Raw genomic sequence first — 21,809 nt, forward strand, 5'->3', positions numbered from 1 at the left:
TGTGTGGCCTTAGGCAGGTCTCTTAATCACTCTGCCTCTCACTTTCCATTTCTGGGGAAGGCAGATTAGAGAAAGAACAAGTTTGATGATGTGCCTGATAGTGCTTTGAAAATTACTAAGTATTTAAATAATGTACAGTACTATTTCTGCCATTAGCAAAATATCAGTATTTTCGTTATAGCCATATAAATTGGTTTAGTTTTTATTTTTGTTGTGTTCTGAAGAGAGCTAAGGATTTTTTAACTTGAATTTTTAAATACAGAAACATATTTACTGTAAGCATTTAAACAATGCAGATATTTAGACTAAAACTAAAATACCATATCCTGCCATTTCCTACCTCTGTTTCCATCTACTTCCTCTTCTACAAAGATGATGAAGGCTTTTAGAGTTTTTTTCCTACACATGGATGTTCACAGGTTTTTAAAACAAAGCACTCCTGTCAATGTTATTTATCATTTAACCATATAAGATGAACAGTTTCATGTCAGTACATACAGATCTATCTCAAGCACTTTACTATTGCACAGTTCTTTTTATTAGACCATAATTTATTTAACTTTTTCATTTTGGTGGATATTTATTTTGTTTCTAATTTACCACTGCGTCAAACAATGCCAAAAGAAACATTCTTCTACACAGATTTTTGTACACATGTATTAGTTTCTGGAGGTTATCAACAACTTATCATAAACCGAGTGGCCTTAAAGAACAGAAATTTATTCTCTCATAGTTCTAGAGCCCAGAAGTCTAAAATCAAGTTGTTAGCAGGGTTGGTTCCCTGTGGAGGCTCTGAGACTTGATGCCCCTCTCTTAGTTTTTGGTGGCTTAGGGCAGTCCTGATGCTCCTTACCATGCTGAGCCTCCAATCTCTGCCTCTGTCTTTACGTGGCCTTTCCCTGTGTCTCCGATCTCCCTCTCCTCTCTCCTTTAAGGACAGCAGTCACTGACCTTGAGATCCTTACTTAATTATACCTGCAGAGACCCTGATTCCAAACCTGGTCACACTCTGAGGTTCTGGTGGATATACCTTTTGGGCACCATTACTCAACTAACTATAGCATACATGAGCATATGTGAGGGTAAAATATTATACTGCTAAAATGCTCTTCCAAAAGTTGCAATAATTTTCACTTACAGCGAAAGAATAATGAGTTACAGAAAGCACATTCTATTCAGTCAGCAAATGCCTTATAAATGAGAATATGTCTGAGAAGCCAGCAGACACACTAGGCTAAACATGAAAATACAGAAAGGAGGAACAGTAAAGTAGGAAAAGGTTCAGGTAATTTAGCAGTCCAAGCAACTTTTGGTGCTCTAGGGACCAAAATGGAAAAGAAATATAAGACAGATGCATCTCCTACCTACTGGATGTTTACAATTCAGATGTAAGCAAAAATATTTTAAGCAATAGTAGAGCAGCAGTGACTGAAAAAAATAAGAAATTAGCAATAGGCTTCAATTCAATCAAGTCCATGGAGCTGAAAGTATAAAGAGAAAGAGAATTCTGATGGATCTCAGAAGAGATGGCGAGTATCAAACCTAATTCAAAAAATTTTCCAAACCTTCATCCAAGTACAACAAACAGCTCAATGAACATTTGCAAAGTAAACTCACCTGTATGACCAGCACTCAGCTCAAGAGAAGGTACATAACTAGCATCCCAGGAGCACTGTCTGTTTCCTTCTTGCCACTGTCCTGTTGCTCAAATTGGTTTTACCTACTTCTTTTTTTTTTTTTAAATAAATAGAGTAATACACCATATACATCTTTATCTCAAACTGTGTTTGTGACATTCATTCAAATTTTGGCATATAGGTCTAGAATGTTCTTTCCCTTTACTGGATAGTATTCCCTTGTGCGAATGCTAATACATCATTTACCTATTACAGCAATGACGGATAGCTTGTATACTCCTACTTCTGGTTCTTGTGAAAAATACTGCTATGAACATTCTAGTACATATCTTTTGGTGAACATTTTTTTATCTTTTTTGTTCGTTATGTACTAGGGAGTAGAACTGCTAGCTCAAAGAATACATATATGTTCAGTTTTAGTAAATATTGCCAAATAGTAGCTGTAAAATAGTAGTTGTAGTTGTATGGCATTTTCATCAACATTTGCCATTTTCCAGCTTTTTCGTTTTGGCCATTCCAGTGAGTAAGCTGCAAACACTATTAGGGAAAATATGAAAGTTCAGATAACAGTCAGCAAAGCTCTTACAACAAAAGATCAAATAATGGAAAAAGTAAGAAATCTTTGAAAAGAATATGGTTATTAATTAGCTCTATCATGAAGTCAACGAATAGTTCTTAAAAGTGGACAAAAATATTAAAAAAGGCAGAAAGTAGGAAACACAGTGAATAAGTGATTCGTGTCCTGGTAATTGTAACCAATAACATGAGTTCTTTCACTAAAATGCTATGGTCACTACATTTCTAGAAAGATAACAGTTATTTTATTCTAAAGAAATGAGTCTCATAAATATCTTCTAAAAATAACATAAAATATATTTTAGCAAAAACTTATAGTTTTCCCATGCACCACAATGTATAAACTTCTATTTGTAGTATGATAAATATATGTTTAAGAAATACACTGCATAACTTGATCAGGACATGCATTTTCAGTAAACAAAAATTATACAAAATCTGTAACAAATTTGTAAAAATGATATAGAAACAAAGATCACAAACCTCAAGAACAATCAAGTAGGAAGCCACAAACTATGTTTAACAGCATCTGCTGAGATCAAAGCTTTTTTTCTTTCTAAATAAAGCTTTAGCTTATTATTTCCTTGAAGTTCATCTGGGCGAGATTTATACATGATTACTCCAACCAATGAACCACACCGTTAATTTATAAATGCAACTCTTAAAAGAAAGGTAAGTGGTGACAGATAAAAACTGTCTGATTTTCTGGGAGTTTCTTTGCTTGATCTAATTCAATTCAAGGTTAGAATTTCTAATATTTACAAGTTAAATCAATCATAGGTATTTTACATTTAATGGAGTGACCAACAGAGTCTATAAAATGTATTCTTTTTAACAGATCAGTAATTTATGAATTTTGATAATTTACTTAATTTATCAGAATGTATAAAGTTTGAAGAAGTATAAAAATTAATGAAGTATAAGTAAGAGCTTTAAGAAACCCTTAAAGAAATGCTAGTGGAACATTAGAGGGAAATCAGCCAAGAGATTGAAATGAAACTTTTTGATGATCAAGAGCTTTTCAGTCAAGTGACAAAAAGAATGGTTGGGAAAGAAAAATAGAGTGAATGCTACAAAATCAAGCAAACATAAATATGGAATACAAGTAATCAACACACAGTTGTCAACATGGAGGTCCACCGCTTAGCATGGTGCACAACTGTGAATCTCCACCTAACCCTAGACATCCCTAAGTTGTTCTCTCCAGAGATTAACGATTAGACTTGGTTGGCATTGCGTCTGAATAGAAAGGGAATACTGCATTACAAACAAAACACATATGAATAAAATATGTTAACAGTTGATTAAAAATACTAAGATTTCCAAGTCCAACACATGGTATGCCAGGTAAAACTAGTCACACTAAAAATAAAATGCTAAAAACTCACTCACTGTCTTCTGTGGGAAGGACCTGCAGGGAGTAAATCCACTCTATTATATCATCTTTGTTGACCACATCTAAGGAGTCCAACATATCCAGCCCAGAGAGCGCAAAAAACGCAATAGTCAACCTAAAAGACAAAAAATAGAAAATTTCATCTTAACTATCAAACCAGTGAAGTCTGTTTGATTCAGAAGAATAATAAACTCATTCTAATTTTACAATAATTTAAATAGCCTCAACTTGCAGAAGCCAGAAAATCCAACTTATTCTTATAATTTAATAATATCAATCAAAGCTTTGTGGGTTTTTTTTTTTTTTTTTTGGTTTTTTTGTCTTTTTAGGCCGGACCCATGGCACATGGAGGTTCCCAGGCTAAGGGTCCAATCTGAGCTAGAGCTGCCAGTCTGCCACAGCCACAGCAAAGCAGGATCCAAGCCATGTCTGCAACCTACACCACAGTTCACGGCAATGCCAGATCCTTAACCCACTGAGTGAGGCCAGGGATCAAACCTGAAGCCTCATGGTTCCTAGTCAGATTCATTTCTGCTGCATCACAACGGGTACTCCCTGTGTTAATTTTGAATAAAGAGACATTTAAGGGTTAAGAAACCAATCCTACTCAACTGAAGTATACATGAATTCACTGAAGTCAGTTTATGAACAACCTGAAGACTAAAAGTAGATTGGAAAAAGAGAATTCAGGAGTTCCTGTAGTGGCTCAGTGCTTTAAGAATCTGACTGGTAGCCATAAGGATGCGGGTTTGATCCCTGGCCCTGCTCAGTGGATTAAGAATTTGAGTTGTTGTGAGCTGTGGCGAAGGCCAGCAGGTGCAGCTCCAATTTGACCCCTAGCCTAGGAAATTCCATATGCTGTGGGTGCAGTCCTAGGAAAAAAAAAAAAAAAAAAAAAAAAAGGCAAAAAAACCTACTTAAAAATCTCAAATACTGGAGTTCCCACTGTGGCTGAGTGGTAACAAACCTGAGTAGTATCCATGAGGATGGGAGTTCAAGTCCTGGCCCCACTCAGTGGGTTAAGGATCTGGTGTTGCCATGAGCTGCGGTCTAGGTTGCAGATGTGGCTCGGATCCTGCGTTGCTGTGGTGTAGGCCGGCAGCTGTAGCTACGAATCAACCCCTAGACTGGAAACTACCATATGCTGCAGGTGTGGCCCTAAAAAGAAAAAAAAAAAGAAAAAAAACTTGTATACTTAATTATTAAAGGCTTTTTCTCAAAGTCCAGCATTTTCAACCCACAGCAGCTGAAACTAAGGTTTACAGGATTAGCACAACTACAGTGAAAAGCTTATTTACCAAGTTCAGCACCCAGCAGTGGTTGACAGACAGAACCAAGAAGTTAATTTGAAGCAAACATCCAGCCCCCTTCTACCAAAGGATAATAACAAAGTAGGGTGTTATGGTGCAGTAGATGACTTCTGCTTGGGGTAGAGACTGCCAGGCAACTTGAAGTGGTGCAGGCACCCAGAGGGGGTGATCTGGCTAACATGTGCACCCAAAACCAGGTCAGTCAGGTTATTACTACTTCTTTGAAGAACATCTACCTGGCCTGTTGCTTTCTTCTTTTCCTGGAACTGAACTCTGAGTCTGTAGCCTGAAAAACTGAAGTAAGATATGTCTTCCTGCCCCTTCTCCTACTCTGGAAAGTATATACAAGATGTTTATCTTACATGGATGAAGAAGTCACATCCCCTTGCCCCTCCCAAATCAAGTAGTTTAACCAGTGGGTCACTCTGCAGGTAGAAGGGGTAAACTAAATGATGTTTCCAGAAGAACTCTAGTTTTTCAGGCTTAAGAACAATTTTTGCTCAGACTTAAGAGAATGGCACAAAAGAAACAAGAATTAAATAGAAACAAAAAAAGGAAAAATAGTCTGTGCAGTGGAAAAAAGAATAGAGCCATACTACAGTCTGATCCTTGAATATGAGTTTAAACTGTGCATGATTTTTTTTTTTTCCCAGTAAATACGTATTTCAGTTGCAGAATTTCAGAATTTCAGAGGGTCTCACCTGGGATTTTCTACCATGCACCTCAGTGCCCCTAGTCCTCAAACCATTCAAGGGGTCAACTGTAATAAGGTTTTTCTAAGCCACTAAATGAGTATTGTACCGTCGGGCCAGAGTAGGTGACTGACCATTTGGGAGTACATTAGAAACACTGGTTTATGGGAGTTTACTAGATTCCCAAATTTTGGATTACTTGCTCTGCCCATTTTTGTTCAAATCTCTTTACTGACATCTACAAGTGTCTTTTTAAACGTCCTGCCTAGATCTAAGGCGGGGCTATAGCCAAATCATACTGTACATTAAGAAATAAGAACACAGGAGTTCCCGTAGCGGTGCAGTGGTTAACGAATCTGACTAGGAACCATGAGGTTGCGAGTTCGGTCCCTGCCCTTGCTCAGTGGGTTAACGATCCGGTGTTGCCGTGAGCTGTGGTGTAGGTTGCAGACGCGGCTCGGATCCCGCATTGCTGTGGCTGTGGCGTAGGCCGGTGGCTACAGCTCCGATTCGACCCCTAGCCTGGGAACCTCCATATGCCGTGGGAGCGGCCCAAAGAAATAGCAAAAAGACCAAAAAAAGAAATAGGAACACAGATGCTGAATAAAACTGGTAATATTAGAAATGAAGAGAGAGCCTTATAGGATACATTGAAAAGAATCATGAAGTTAAAATACATAGCCATAGAGCCTCCAATAAGTACTTTGGAATGAATGAAGGAAAGACTCATTACTTCTAGAATCTTAAGTCTACATTTTACTTGCAATATTTTGAAATAGCTGATTCATCCTACAAATAACTTCAAGTACAGTCACACATTTTTGGAATTACACAACATGCAAAATAATTTTTAATAAGAAATGTTTACTGAACATCCACTAAACTGGATGTCATGACAAAAATAAATAAAACAAACCTCCTAAACTTAAGCAAGTTAAACTAGGGGGGGAAAATGACTAAGGAGCTATATGGAGGTACTAGTACAGATATTATCTTCTTCCCTTTTTTTTTCTCTCTTACAGCCACATCTGCAACATATGGAAGTTCCCAGGCTAGAAGCTGAATCAGAGCTGCAGCTGCTGGCCTACACCACGGCTACAGCAAAGGCAGATCCAAGCTGCATCTGTGACCTATGCTGCAGCTTGTGGCAACACCAGATTCTTAACCCACTGAGCAAGACCTCAGACTGAATCGGCATCCTCACAGAAACAATGTCATTGTCCCTGCAGTGGCTTGGGTTGCTGCTGTGGTGCAGGTTCGATCCCTGGCCTGGGACCTTCCATATGCTGTGGGTGTGGCCAAGGTGGGAGTGAGGGAGAACACTTGACAAAGCTCACAATCTAAAGTCTCTATTCACTTGAGTTAACTAGTAGCTATCCCTTTCCAGAACTCAACATAAAAGAAAAAGCAGAAGTGAAACAACGAAAAATATGCCTTTAAACATTCATAAAGCCACTGCTATAAGGAGTTCCCACAGTGGTACAGTGGGTAAGAATCTGACTACAGCAGTTTGGGTCACTGCGGAGGCACAGTTCGATATCAACCTTACAATGTGGATTAAAGGATCTGGTGTTGCTGTGGCTATGGCTCAGATTCAATCCCTGGCTCAAGAACTTTCATATGCCACGGATGCGGCAATTAAAAAAAAAAAGGCCACTGATACTAGAAAAATAAAAATGTCTTTTTATTGGTTAGGTTAAAAGAAACAGGGAAATAGAGTTTTGCCAAAACGGTGGGTCAGAAAGTAAGTGTCTTAATGTCTGGTTCAATGTTAGCTTTCCTAAGAGTCAGCTGTTTCATATCTATCAGTAAAAAAAAGTGAATACAGGAATACCTGATTTATTGCTTTAATACCATATCCCCATACCCAGATACACGGAAGGCCCTCAATAAATGCTTGTGGAATTGAACTATTATACTAGATAAGAATTATGACTTAGGAGTTCCCATTGTGGCTCAGCAGATGTACAAAACAACTAGTATCCATGAGAATGTGGATTTGAGCCCTAGCCTTGCTCAGTGGGTTAAGGAACTGGTGTTTCCGTGAGCTGTGGTATAGGTTGCAGAAGTGGCTTGCATCTGGCATTGCTGTGGCTGTGCCGGCAGCTGCAGCTCCAATTCGAATCCTAGCCTGGGAATTTTCCCATGCCACAGGTGTGGTCTTAAAAAAATATTATGACTTAGGTAACATTGTTTTAAAACCCCACTGTTAATAAAAATTTTGTGACCAGTTACCTTTGCTTAAAAAGTTGGAATTTCTTTACAAGCATTTTAAAGTCAATTTTGAATCACATCACCCCAAGAGGACTTAATATTGAACTAAGGAAAGTAAAGGCTGTGAATCAGGAAAGAGAAAAACTGAGTAACTTTAAAAAGTCACTATAAAAATTGGTGTATTTATGTACAGATTGTCCCAAATGGAGTGATTAACTGAGCCATTAAAAAAACCCTCCAAAATGATAAAGCATATTTAAAAGACAAACATGAGGCATAAAAAAGATATAACTAACATCTCCTAAATAGTGCACTGTGATATATCTCTCATCTAATACACAATACTTGGTAAAGATCTAAGATTATAATAAAGTTATTAAATCAATTGTTAAATTAGTTGTTTAATCAGAAAATTTTTGCTATTTTACTCATGCTATAAGCAGGATTACAGTTTACTGTCAACATGCATTAGTCTATATGGTTTTGCCCTGGCTGAATTTTAAAGAACAGACCAAACACACTGGCATTTTGAAAATGCAACCTGAGACCAATGATAAGTACAAGCAAAGTTCAATTGTTAATGATCAAAACAGGATGATTTTTTTTTAATTCAAATGCTCTAAATCTACATAAAATTAATCCCCATAAAATATGTGATATATCGATATATTTCTAAACATCCTGTATTATTACAATCAACATACTCTGAGTTTTGGAAATGTTAATTTTGGTCTAGTACGTTCTCTGCTAGTCAATCAATACTTAAGGGTGGAGAAAGGAATATAAATGATGTTTCACTTTTTCTTCAGCAAAAATCTGTTCATCCTTCAGGGCTCAGCTCACATTATTCAATAAACACGTAGTTACTGCTTTCTCTTATGCCAGATATATTTCAAAGTCCTAGTGCAAAGCTGTTCAGTAGGACTTTCTGAGATGCTGGAAATGTTGAAAAAGAAACAAAAGCCACTGGCCAATGTGGTGATTGAGCACTTGAAATGTAGTATTACTGCAAACAGAGGAAGTGAATTTTTAACTTGATTTAATTTTAACTAATTCAAATTTAAATAGCCTAATGTGGCTAGTGGCTACCAAACTGGATGGGGCAACCCTGGTGTTAAGGAGGTAAACAAGGGAGACAAAAATCTTGCCTCCATGAAGTTTACAATCCAGTGTGAAAGATAGGCAACAAATAAGTCAGTAAATATATACTTTCAAGTGGTGACTGGAAGTGGTCTCTTTTGGAAAGGGTGATTAGGGAAGGCCCCTCTAGGGAAATCTGGGCTAGGAACCTACCCTATTGAAACTGCTTGCTTGTCTGGTTCAGCTGTCCTCCAGCACCTGCCGTAACAAATACCTCTTGACCATGTTATGTAGAAATAATCTATAAAACTTCCCAAACTGACCCGGTCATGCAGCGCTCAAAATATACCAGAGACTCAGTTAAGAAAATATGGAAAGAGAGCAAAACCAATTTGCTCTCTCTTCCAAACCAGTCTCATGCAGCTTTGGAATCTCACTTCAAAACACAGCAATGCAGAGCAAAGATCGCCTCTTCCTTTCATTATTCTCATCGCCAGACTTTTACTCTGAATGACTAATTCACAGTTTCTTAGCCTACTCCAACTCAAAAGGCTCTTCCAAATAAACTTTAACAGGCTGCTTATAAGCAACACCGCACCTCTTTCATCAATCCTATCATTAGATGTACAATTCCTGAAAAGTTCATATCTACGCAAACCTTAGAGGTTTGCTGCCGCTCCTATACGCTGAACACCATACAGGCACTCAATTAAGACTCAACGGCTTTATAGAGGAAAGAAAAGCACAGCGAAGATTATCTACATAAAATACGATGACAAACACTTTTTTTCCTTTTTTATCGGAAGTGAGGTCAAAGTGACTCATATAGGCTGAGAGAAGGGATAAAAAAGGAAGCTCCCAGTTGACAGGAAAAAAAATGGGAAGTGAAAAGGGCGGAAACTGGAGATTCCAAAAGCCCTCGACTCGCAGCTCCCTTCATTCCTACCGCCGTAGCTCGGGAGTGAGGGTGACCGCAGGCCGGCAGGAGAGAGGAGGCAGTGAAGGGTGGGCTGCGCCGCAGCCCCCTGCGGCCACCCACTTAGCCGTCTTCCTCCATGCTCCTGGAGCCGGGCCCCGTGCTGGTCCCGCTGACCCCCAGTTACCTGCTGGTCTCAAGCGAAGAGTAGCGCTCCGGCAAGACTTGGAGGCAGCGCTGGAAGAACCGCACGTGCCGGTCCCGCAGGAAATCCAGCCGCTCTCCGTCACCGCTCCCAGCCGGCCGCTCGTCCTCCGTGGCCGCCATGCTGCTACGGAAACGACGTCCACTGCGACCCGGAAGCAGTTGGCGCGCGGCGCGAAGGAAACCCGAAGGGCGGCCACCGCGTGGCAGGTGAGGAGGGGGCGTGCGCCTGCCCCTGTTCTTCCCGGTAATGGAGACTACACGCTGTCAACACAATGCCTCAAGCGGCGCGTTCTCCCTCCGTAGCGCACAACCAGCCTTTTCTACTCTAAGCCCCAAAGGTTTGGAAACACCTTGCAGGCCTTGTAAAATGCAGCCCACAGATCCACAAATTTTTGCAGAACTTTTATCGTGGGGGGAAGTGTAAGGTCAGTAGCTTCAAGTTCACTTTGAGAAAAATCACGGCCCTAAAGAACACGAAGATGGTATATATGAAAACGGGGATGAGTCAGTATAAATTTGTCAACAGACTCATTTTCGGAAGCCACAGTTTTAAGCTGAACGGAGAGCGAAATTAAACCTACAAATCAAATTAGAGATAGACAAATGCTTATTAAATAATTACCAACGCGATGAAAGTTAAGACTTCCTAGTATCGTTTTCTTTTACGAGTCTTAAAAATTTTACTCTTTGAGTCAGGATCATCCAGGATCAATGCAGCATAAATTTGCAATAGCAAATATGCTCAACGTGTTCTCCAACTACGCATATGCTAAAAAATGAAAAGAAACATGTGCTTCTAGCTGTTTTTTTCAAAAAGAGGGATTTAAGTTGTTTCAGCCATATACTATTGCCTTTAAAAGTTCACAAGGCAGTCTTGGGGTGGGGTGTGAATCTGCCCTAAGGATCAGGCCTGAATTGGCTTTTTGTAATCAACTATAGGAGTTTAGGCATAATTTAAATGCTAGCTTTCTTAGAAAATGTTTCTCTTAAAAAACTACCACATGAACTGGAGTTATCCTATTTCACCAATCCAAAGCATCTTGTATAAAGCATCTAGTATAACAGGTACTAGTAACTATTCACAGGTATTCCTGCATGTAACAAATACTGCATTAACAAACTGCCAAGTAAGGGCAAAGGGTCGTCCTTGGTGCTTCCCTCCAAATATGGGGCCAGTCTTTGCCTTGTAGGTATGCCCAGTCTAGAGGAGTTTTCACTGCATGATTACAATGAAGATCTGGCTTTCACTTAAAACTTATCCATCACTAAGTGTTTGAAAATATTCAAAGTGAAGTCACATTCCACACGCTGAACTTACTAGAATCCACTATGCTCACTCTATATAAGCTCAGAAAGACAATCCTATTCAACCTAGCCCTTAAAGGGAAGCCAAATAGTTCACCTGATTCTCATCACAAGAACCAGCAATCTGATCCAAATCTCGTGGAAATACTTCTGTGGTGAACTCATTGAGAGATGATATAATGCCTAGGTAATTAACCATCCACCTTTTCCTGGGTGATTTTGATTAAATGGGATTTTTGACATCATGTGACAGAACCTAACCCCCACATAAAATGTCACTGTACATTATTGGCTAAAAAGTACAAGTCTTGAAAGTATGGGAATGATAGAGTATCTATAAAATTGAATATTATTTAGCCATTAAGTGATAATGTTTGAATTATATAGAAAGAAAAATATATGTGATGTAATGTTAAGCAATTATAGCATAGCATCTAAAATGTACTGAGACTAGCTGTTTAAAAACAGGTAGGTATATTTTTTGAAAAAGTTACCTTAGGGTAGTGGAATTATGGGTGCTTTATAACATTTTTCCTTTAGTGTTTTTTTCTAAATTTCTTATTAATACACTTCTTAATCCAGTATAAGAAATGTTTATTTACATATCTTCTGTGAGCTGGCAACTGAAGACATTATTGTGTTTATTCTATATCGTCTATGTAAAAGACTCATAAATTCCTCATTTATTTTAGATTCAGTTAGAAGGACTACCTTCTTCAAAATACTTTCATACTTTATTTAAAAAAAATAAAAAAATAAAAAGCCTTAAGAATCACATCACCCCCCCCAGGCTTTGCGTAAAGCTGCATTTGTGTATAACAAAAAACAACATGTTAGAAAGCAATGCCTGAGAAACCTTTCCTTTTCTATATCTTGTTGCTGTTGAATTCTATTTTATTTTCATTTTTCATCTTTTTGAACATGCCCATGGCATGTGGAAATTCCTGGGCCAGGGATCCAACTCATGCCACAGTAGTGACTTGAGCCACAGCAGTGACAATGCCAAGTCCTTAACCCACTGAGCCAGAGAGGAACTCGTGAATTCTGCTTTTAAATTTCCTTGACTTGTTCTATATTTTATTTCTAAACTTCCTCAAAGCATTTAAAAAAGTTAAGAAGAACAAGTACAACAAATAAAATGGGCATTTCTGATTAATGATGTTTTATGTTAATTCTCTTATTTTGCACCAATAATTTTATAATCAGAATTTAGCTTCCAAAATTTGGAAGCCATCTACTTTGAATTAATTGTGAAATAAGAAAAGGTTTTGCTCAGTACTCATAGTAAATTTCTGAGTGATCTGATCTAAAGGTATCAAATTACAACTAGAGATACTCTTAAAAGTTGTAAGATGAGTTTTTTATATTTATTATGTATATGATACCATTGGGAACCAAGATTATTTTTAATATGAAAAACTGAGTCAAATTATGTTAAACTGTGTTTTCATTTACAAAAGTTTGGAAACTTTAAAATTAATCCTTTGACTATATATATTAGTTTAGCAATTTTTTTTTTGTCTTTTTGCCTTTTCTAGGGCCGCTTCCCGCAGCACATGGAGGTTCCCAGGCTAGGGGTCTAATCAGAGCTGTAGCCACCGGCCTACAACAGAGCCACAGCAACGCGGGATCCAAGCCACGTCTGCAACCTACACCACAGCTCACGGCAACGCCGGATCCTTAACCCACATAGCAAGGCCAGAGATCGAACCTGCAACCTCATGGTTCCTAGTCAGATTCGTTAACCACTGTGCCACGACGGAAACTCCAGTTTAGCAATTTTAAAACATTTTAAATACCACCAAGAGAAATCACAGTACTCTAAAGCCAGCTTATTTCAGATGATGTTTTAAAACAGAGTCTTGGTATTTTGAGACAAACAAATCAGAAAGGAAAACTGCATCAGCCAGGAATATGTGAAAGACACAAAGATTTTATAAATATGTCAAGTCCAGAAAGGCTGAAAGGAAATCTGGAATAGCTGAAGGAAACCAAAAAGATTATATCAATAATACAAATAATAGGGTATATACGAGGTAAGAGGCATAGTTTTAAAATAAATATTCTCTATATAAAACAAAGCATGCTTCAAACAATACAAAATGTTTGTTACACAAAAATGTTTCGACAAACTACCAATCTCTTAAACTTAGAAAAAGCACTAACTTATTTCATAACTTAAAAAAAAAACTCTTTAGATTTTTGTTATTCAAGCTCATTTGGCTCCATTTATAAATGTTACAAAATTTTGGTTTAAAAATGTCACTCTGATTGTCTCAAATTATTTTGCTGTGCCATGACAAAAACAAAGAATCTCTGAAATGTTTTCTAAGTAAAAGTATTTAAAGGAAATAGTGTTTCTAACATAAACTTATTCAAAGAATTTTTACAACAATAACAGGCCAACTTTTACATTAAATACCCTCTTAGTATAAACAGGAAATACTAATGGTAATGCCACATGGAACTTAATACTCGCCAATTCACAGACAACACAATAATCAATCTGACTAGGCTAGTGATATTTAAAGAACACGGTTAGTCACTCTCTCTTCCTATTACTGAATATGCTAATATTCTCATCAACTGAACGCCAATTTCATTATCCTATGTCCTTTTCTAAAATCCTTGTCTCCAGGTTGGAATAGCCCTAAGGAGAAGAAGAGAAGAGCAAGTATAAATACATAGGAATTTTTTAAAGTACCGATTAAATGTTAACATTTAAAAAGTATATAGATTTGCTTTTTATTATAAAATATAATATACATACACAAATTGCAATAAAATATAAAAATTGCAGCTTATTAAATTCTTATAGAGTGAATACCCATTCTAACTCCTTTGTACCTATGTGGGAGATGCAGAAGTGGCCCAGAGCCTGTTGGTCCTATTTTTTTGGTCCGTTCTTCCCAACCTTTGGTAGGTTTGTAAAGCCTAGAAGGATCTCTACTGACATTGTTTTCAACCTGTAATCAGAAGTAAAATGAATGCCAGTTAATTTATATGAACTATTAAAGTTTGTACTTGTAAGATCCTTCGTAATAGCAAGAAGTTTTAAGAAAAATACTTAAAAAAAAAAAAAAAAGGAGTTCCCTTTGTGGCACAGAGGTTAATGAACCCGACTAGGAACCATGAGGTTGCGGGTTCGGTCCCTGCCCTTGCTCAGTGGGTTAACGATCTGGCGTTGCCGTGAGCTGTGGTGTAGGCTGCAGACGTGGCTCGGACCCCGCGTTGCTGTGGCTCTGGCGTAGGCCGGCGGCTACAGCTCCGATTAGACCCCTAGCCTGGGAACCTCCATATGCCGTGGGAGCGGCCCAAGAAATGGCAAAAAGACAAAAAAAAAAAAAGAAAAATACTTGACATTGTAAGTCAAGTATACGCCAATAAACCTTTAAAAAAAAGAAAAAAAATATTTGATATTAGCTAAATAATAAAACTGTTAATAACCACTTAAGTAAACTTCCAATTATTCTTATATAGCTAAAATAAAATTTGGATTGCATCAATCTATTAATAAACTGTTAATATATTTTTTCTAGTTTATTTAATCCTACTTATACTATTGTTCTGTTTTTTCCTACTTCTATCATGAAGGAAATGTAATGCAGCAAAGTATGAGACAATAAATTTAAGATAAATAACCACCAGAAAGTTCTTTGTTTTATCCATGAGCCTCACCAGTACCTTTTTCACCGTGAAATTAAACAATGCTTATCGCTGCCATAGGTCTAAAATATAGGCTTATATAGGAAGAATGAAGAAAAGAATGAAGAGGAGGAAGAGAGAAGGAATTTAGGGTAAAAGCAGAGGAGGTGCTTATATTGTGAAATAGCAGAATTAAAAAAATAGTTGCTTAAATGGTACCAAGTTATTTTTTATAGTATGTAAATAAATATTAAATAAAGGAGATGGATATAAAGAAAATGGATTTTATGTTTGTATCCTTACAAATCAATGAATTAGGATAATAACAATGAAAATAAATTAATCTCAGTACAAAATACCTTTTCTTTTAATTTTGCCAGTTTTCTTTGTTTTTCTGCCTTTTCATCTTCTTTTGATTGTCTGTCTAGAATTTTCATTTCAAGTTTATGTAAATCCTAAAAGACATATACCAACAACTAAGATAACATTAAGAAAGTAAAATTAGCTAGAATTTGTTTCAAAGTTTAGTTGCTTGTAAGTAAAATTAAATTACCTTAACTATCAATATTCCTCTAATATCAACTCTTCCAACAAAAGGTAAGAACTTTATTTTCCCTGAATATAAATGTAATACAAGCACATCTTTTCTGAATCACTTTCTTTTCGATGTTTATTGTTTTTTAATGGTTCAATCTAAAACTTGTCTTTTGATAGGTGATTTAGCCTATTTTCGCTATCAATAAAGACATGCCTGGTTTTAGATCTCTCAAATTATATTTTCTGTTTCACAGTTTTTATTTTCTAAGTCTTTTATGTAAACTGCTTGTCTTTTTAGCGGGGGGGGGGGGGGGAATCTTTTGTTATTTAGGGAAATGTTTATGTGTGAACTAAAAGAAATCTGACTAGTAAATTTTTTTGCCTTTTTTTTTTATACTTCCCTTAAGTTTTTGCTTTATGAGTATGGCTTCTATGTATTCTGATGCATTTAACAATTGATAAGTTACCTCTCATTTGAACTCTTTTTCATCTTCAAGTACCCTTCCTTGTCTTTTTTTTTTAAATACATTTGACTGAATTCCACTTTGATAAGATTGCAGCTTCCTTCTTTGATTAGGGTTTTTCTTGTATACATTTGTTTAAAATCACCTATAATTCTCTCACCACTAACCTTGATTCCTTTAAGTATACACTGAGTATCTACAATTTACTAGACCCTAGGGTAGATTATGACTCAAAAAGGACAAAACCTGTGCTTTCATGGAGCTTACTCTATGGGAGGGAGATGGACAGTGAACAAGTAAGCAAATCACCTATGGGGAAAAGCCAGTCGGTTCGGTAAAGAAGACAAGACATTCATGGCCTGTCCTATGGCTACCTTTCCAGCCTTGTCTCCCACGGGTTCCCATCTCCCACCTGATGCTGAAGAGCACTGAACTGTCCTCTACAAACCACTCTGTTACACTCCTCCAAGCTGCCCATTCATGCTGTTCCTGCTGCTAAGAAAGTGCTCCCCTTTCTTCCCTCTTTCTTCTCTTCCAAGACTCAACCCAGGTATCACCTCCTCTGTCACACTCGGAACTCAAGCTTCCCTCCTTGCATATCCACCTTCGAAAGTTCTCTGTCCACACCTCAGTCTTCACAGTGTTTATTTACCACATTATACTGAAGTCCCTATTTACACACAAGTCTTTCCAACTACACCATAATGTACTAGAAATCAGAGAGTACAGCCTACTTATTTTAATAGGTCCAGGCCTGATATATAAGAAGCACTGGATTAATTTTTGCGGAATGGAACCTAAAAGTAATACCTCCGTGAGTTAGTACTGAAAAATTATTTAGGAAATGTATTTACTCACTCTTTCTTGAAACCTGGAAATTTCATCGGCAGCAGTTTTCCTTTTTTCTGCCTTTTCTGTCTTTTCCCTTATCTCCTTTTCAAGTTTCAAAAATTCTTCCTGTTCTTTCTTCTGCTGGGTATACGTTTCTAGCAGCAGTTTTAGTTTACACTGACGTTGGCGCTCTTTCTGCTGCTTTTTCTCTTTCTCTTCCTCTTCTTTCAACTGGGAAGCACATTTCATTGACATTTCTACACTTTTTTGTTTTTTCCAAGCTTCAATGGCCAATTTCTGTTTCTTTCTTTGTGCTTCTTTTTGCTTTTGATTATCTTCCTGTTTGTTATGAAAAAGCGCAGGTATATTCTCTGCCTTTTCCTTCAACTTAAAAATGTCCTCCTTTTTTTGCTGCTTTTTAGCTCTCCAATTCTGAATTGACTAAATGGTTAAAAAGAGACAGCAAGAGGAAATACTTGTAATAACCAAAAACATTTAAATACAACCTCAAATCCATCTTTCTAGAAAGAACAGTGATTGCAGAATGTTGGCTACTGAGTTTTGTAATTTTTTTTTCTTTTTAGGGCTGCACCCCTGACATTTGGAAGTTCCCAGGCTAGGGATCGAATTGGAGCTATAGCTGCTGGCCTATGCCACAGCCACAGAAATGTGGGATCTGAGCTGTGTCTGTGATCTACATCACTGCTCATGGCAACACTGGATCCTTAATCCACTGAGCAAGGCCAGGGATTGAACCTGCATCCTCATGGATACTACTCAGGTTCAATTCCATTGAGCCACAATGGGAACTCCAAAAATGTCTTTATTTATTTGTTTAGTCTTTTTGTCTTTTCTAGGCCCGACCCACAGCACATGGAGGTTCTCAAGCTAGGGGTCTAATTGGAGCTGTTGCTGCCAGCCTATGCCAGAGCCACAGCAACGCAGGATCCAAGCCGTGTCTGTGACCTACATTGAAGCTCACAGCAACGCTGGATCCTTAACCCACTGAGCGAGGCCAGGGATTGAACCCACAACGTCATGGTTCCTAGTCGGATTCGTTAACCACTGAGCCACGACAGGAACTCCCCAAAATGTCTTTTTTTAAACAATGCATTTTTTTCTACCTTTGTTTGTAAAAAAATTTAATATATCTTTTTTTTTTTTTTCATAGCCGCACCTGTGGCATTTATAAGTTCCTGGGCCAGGGGAGTGAATCCCAGCCATATCTGGGATCTGCACCACAGGTGTGGCAATGCCAGATCCTTTAATCCATTGCACCAGGCCAAGGATTGAACCCACACCTCCAGTGACCCAAGCAACTGCAGTTGGAGTCTGTCTTTTTTTTTTTTTTTTTTTTTGGTCTTTTTAGGGCCTCACCTGCAGCATGTGGAGGTTCCCAGGCTAGGGGTTGAATTGGAGCTACAGCTGCTGGTCTGCACCACAGCCACACCACCACCAGATCCAAGCCGCATCTGCGACCTACACCACAGCTCATGGCAATGCCGAATCCTTAACCCACTGAGCAAGGCCAGGGATTGAACCTGCATCCTCATGGATACTCATCAGATTTATTTCCACTGAGCTACGACGGGAACTCCTGCAGCTAGATTCTTAACCCACTGTATGCCACAGCAGAATCCCCTTAATGTAGCTTTTAAAACACTAAATGATGGCTTATATCTTTGGCCTTTCTCTTCCTTTCTTTTTTCTTCTTTTTCTTTTGTCTTTTGTATTTTCAGGGCTGCACCTACGGCAGATGGAGGTTCCCAGGCTAGGGGTCTAATCGGACCTACAGCTGCTGGCCTATGCCACAGCCATAGCAACACCAGATCCGAGCCGCATCTGTGACCTACACCACAGCTCACAGCAACACCGGAGCCTTAACACACTGAGCAAGGCCAGGAATTGAACCCACATCCTCATGGTTCCTAGTCGGATTCATTTCTGCTTCGCCACGATGGGAACTCCTTTCTTCCTTTCTTAAACCCAGGTATGCAAGGACTGCACTTCGTGAAAAATCTTCCCTCCCTTTACCCCCACTAACGGTCAGGGGGAACGTCCCTTTCCTCTGATCGTTTCACTTCTGCTTCCAAATCTTCTTTCTAGGCTTAGAATCTTTTCTGAGTGCCCTATCTAGTCAAATATCAGAAGAGGAATTAAAGCGGCATAATTGAGAGTATGTGCTTTAAAGCCAGGTATTTGGGATCAAATCCTGGCTTTGCCATTCACTAGGTGTGTCTCTGGATGAGTCACTGAATGTTTCTGTCCCCATTTTGCTCATGTGTAAGTGACAGATAGCACTTCTCAAATAGGGCTGTTATGAAGATTAAATAAATCAGTGCCTGGCACACAGTACCACATAAGCACAAAAAAGGATAAATAGGAGTTCCCGTCATGGCACAGTGGTTAACGAATCCGACTAGCAACCATGAGGTTGCAGGTTCGATCCCTGCCCTTGCTCAGTGGGTTAAGGATCCCACGTTGCAGTGAGCTGTGCTGTAGGTTGCAGATGTGGCTCGGATCCCGTGTTGCTGTGGCTCTGGCATAGGCTGGCAGCAACAGCTCCAATTAGACCCCTAGCCTGGGAACCTCCATATGCCGAGGGAGCAGCCCAAGAAATGGCAAAAAGACCAAAAAAAAAAAAAAAAGGATAAATAGCTTCATGTCTTTATATATGGATATGTGCAGATTATTTAAAATTCTAGCAGTCTTCTCTATGCCCATAAAAGACACATCCATTGACTTACTTTCCCCTCAAGTTGGGAAATATTTCCTCATCTTTCCTCATGGTATATCACACATTTTCACTGAATAAATCCTTATAGAATGTGTTCTATATGCAAGACAATGTGATATGGACCAAAGATGATTAAAACAATACCAAATGCCATTTGGTATAGTGTTACTCAAAATACCTGCCCACAACAGTATCAAGAATTCAGGCCAAAATGGAAATCAATATACTGCTTCTTTCAATGAGAAAGTTTTCTATGAAAAAAAGAGTCAGCTAAACTAAATAGTGTGCTTACTGGGTGCTGATTCTGGTGCAATCACATTATCTCACTGAAGACCAGAAATAGTTTGCAAACTAACATCCAGTCCATGGACCAAGTTTGAATAGCACTGTTCTATGTGAGATAAAATATGTGCATAAATACTAGCATACAGAATGTGCCATCAGCATCACATAAAATGTATAAACAAAGTTTTAGTGCAATCCTGAGTGGATTATTTATGTTTGGGTGGGTGAAAAGGAAGTAGTAACTGATCTGAGCAGATTTAGGTAGGCTGGCAGTGGAGGGAAAGAAAGAATGGAGGTTCCAGAAAGTGAAAACAAGATAAGCAAGGGTACTTGGGCCAGAAATTTCATAGACTGTCTGAAAATAAGTATCTTCATTTAAGCAAAATATAGGTTATATTAAAAGAAGTGGGAGATTAAAAATGGTAAATTTCCTACTTGACATTTTAAACTTAACAGATTTAAAACTACATTCCTAAAAGTTCCTGCACAGCAAAGGAAAACCTAAACATAATGGAAAGACAACCCACAGGATGGCAGAAAAATTTTTGCAAATGAAGCAACTGACAAGGGACTAATCTCCAAAATTTATAAATACCTCCTGCAGCTCAATACCAAAAAAACAAACAACACCATCAAAAAATGGGCAGAGGATCTAAACAGACAATTCTCCAAAGAAGCATACAGACAGCCAAAAAACATATGAAAAGATGTTCAACATTACTCATTATTAGAGAATTGCAAATCAAAACCACTATAAGGTATCATCTTATATCAGCCAGAATGGCCTTCATAAAAAGGTCTACAAACAATAAATGCTGGAGAGGGTGTGGAGAAAAGGGAACCCTATTACACTGTTGGTGGGAATGTAAATTGGTGCAACCACTATGGAAAACTGTATGGATATTCCTCAGAAAACTAAAAATGGAATTACTATCTGATCCAGCAGTTCCACTCCTGAGAAAAACATGACTCGAAGAGATACATGTAATCCAATGTTTCAATGTGGCACTCTATATAATAGTGAAGACATGGAAACAACCTAAATGTCCATTGATAGAGGAGTGGATAAAGAAGATATGGTACATATACACAATGGAATAGTACTCAACCATAAAAAGGAAAGAAATAATGGCATTTGCAGCAACATAGATGGACCTAGAAATTATCATGCTAAGTCGGGTCAGTTAGTGAGACAACATCATATGCTATCACTGACATGTGGACTCTGAAAAAAAGGACAGAATGAACTTCCTTGCAGAACAGATATGGACTCACAGACTTTGAAAAACTTATGGTTTCCAAAGGAGACAGACTGGGGGGTGAGGAGGTGGGCTGGAGGTTTGGGATGGAAATGCTATAAAACTGAATTGTGATGATCATTGTACAACTACAAATGTAGTAAAAATCACTGAGTTAAAAAAATAAGTCTGTATTCCTGATGCTTTGCCCCCAAACTTCCCTATTCTCCTCCAACATGTCCTACCTCAGTAAATGGCACCTGCACTTTCATACCCCCTCCTACCTCACCCCTACATGTCATGGATCATCAGATATCAGGAAAAACAGTGGTTGGGAACAGGAAAAGAAAGCCGAATTCAGGTGGTTTACTTTTATTACAAGAAGCACTGAGTCCGTTCTTTTTCCCTAGAGAGGTGGTTCTCAAACTTTAGTTTGTTAACAGAATAACCTAGAGGACTCGTTTATACACAGATTTCGGGGTCCCACCCTCAGAGTTCATGTTAGGTCTGGGGTTGGGGCTTGCTAAATTCTAACAAGTACCAGGTGATGCTGGTTCTTTCTGCTGGTCCACAGACCACTTTGTTGGTCCATGGACCCCATGTTTTCAGAATCCTGGAAAAAAAGCCCAAATGATCCTTAAAAGCTTCTTTTTCTGAGACTTTAAAAATAACTTTTATTTCAATTTTTTTTTCTTAAAGTTTCAAATGTCAACCTTCCAAACATTCAACTTATTTTGGA

General features: G+C 38.2%; 2 protein-coding genes across 4 annotated transcripts in view; both read right to left on the minus strand.

Moving 5' to 3' along the window:
- Positions 1–10,184, minus strand: part of PGGT1B (protein geranylgeranyltransferase type I subunit beta) — a 50,849-nt gene extending 40,665 nt beyond the window's left edge. Inside the window, exons 1-2 of one of the 2 annotated variants that reach the window (XR_007134568.1) lie at positions 10,009–10,184; positions 3,606–3,724 (exon numbers count right to left, since the gene is read on the minus strand). Coding sequence is in view for 1 of the 2 variants with exons in the window: in XM_047778444.1 (XP_047634400.1) it covers positions 3,606–3,724; positions 10,009–10,148 (259 nt within the window). In the remaining variant the exon portion in view is untranslated. The remainder of the gene's footprint in view (positions 1–3,605; positions 3,725–10,008) is intronic. The other variant, XM_047778444.1, reaches the window with a different exon arrangement.
- A 3,182-nt stretch (positions 10,185–13,366) lies between these two features.
- The window catches only part of CCDC112 (coiled-coil domain containing 112), a 30,885-nt gene continuing 22,442 nt past the window's right edge, over positions 13,367–21,809 (minus strand). Inside the window, exons 7-10 of one of the 2 annotated variants that reach the window (XM_047778445.1) lie at positions 16,838–17,251; positions 15,338–15,433; positions 14,181–14,299; positions 13,367–13,983 (exon numbers count right to left, since the gene is read on the minus strand). In XM_047778445.1, the coding sequence (XP_047634401.1) occupies positions 13,953–13,983; positions 14,181–14,299; positions 15,338–15,433; positions 16,838–17,251 (660 nt within the window). In that variant the 3' untranslated portion in view covers positions 13,367–13,952. The remainder of the gene's footprint in view (positions 13,984–14,180; positions 14,300–15,337; positions 15,434–16,837; positions 17,252–21,809) is intronic. The other variant, XM_047778446.1, reaches the window with a different exon arrangement.

Source organism: Phacochoerus africanus, chromosome 4, assembly GCF_016906955.1.
Source record: "Phacochoerus africanus isolate WHEZ1 chromosome 4, ROS_Pafr_v1, whole genome shotgun sequence".
Lineage (NCBI taxonomy): Eukaryota > Metazoa > Chordata > Mammalia > Artiodactyla > Suidae > Phacochoerus > Phacochoerus africanus.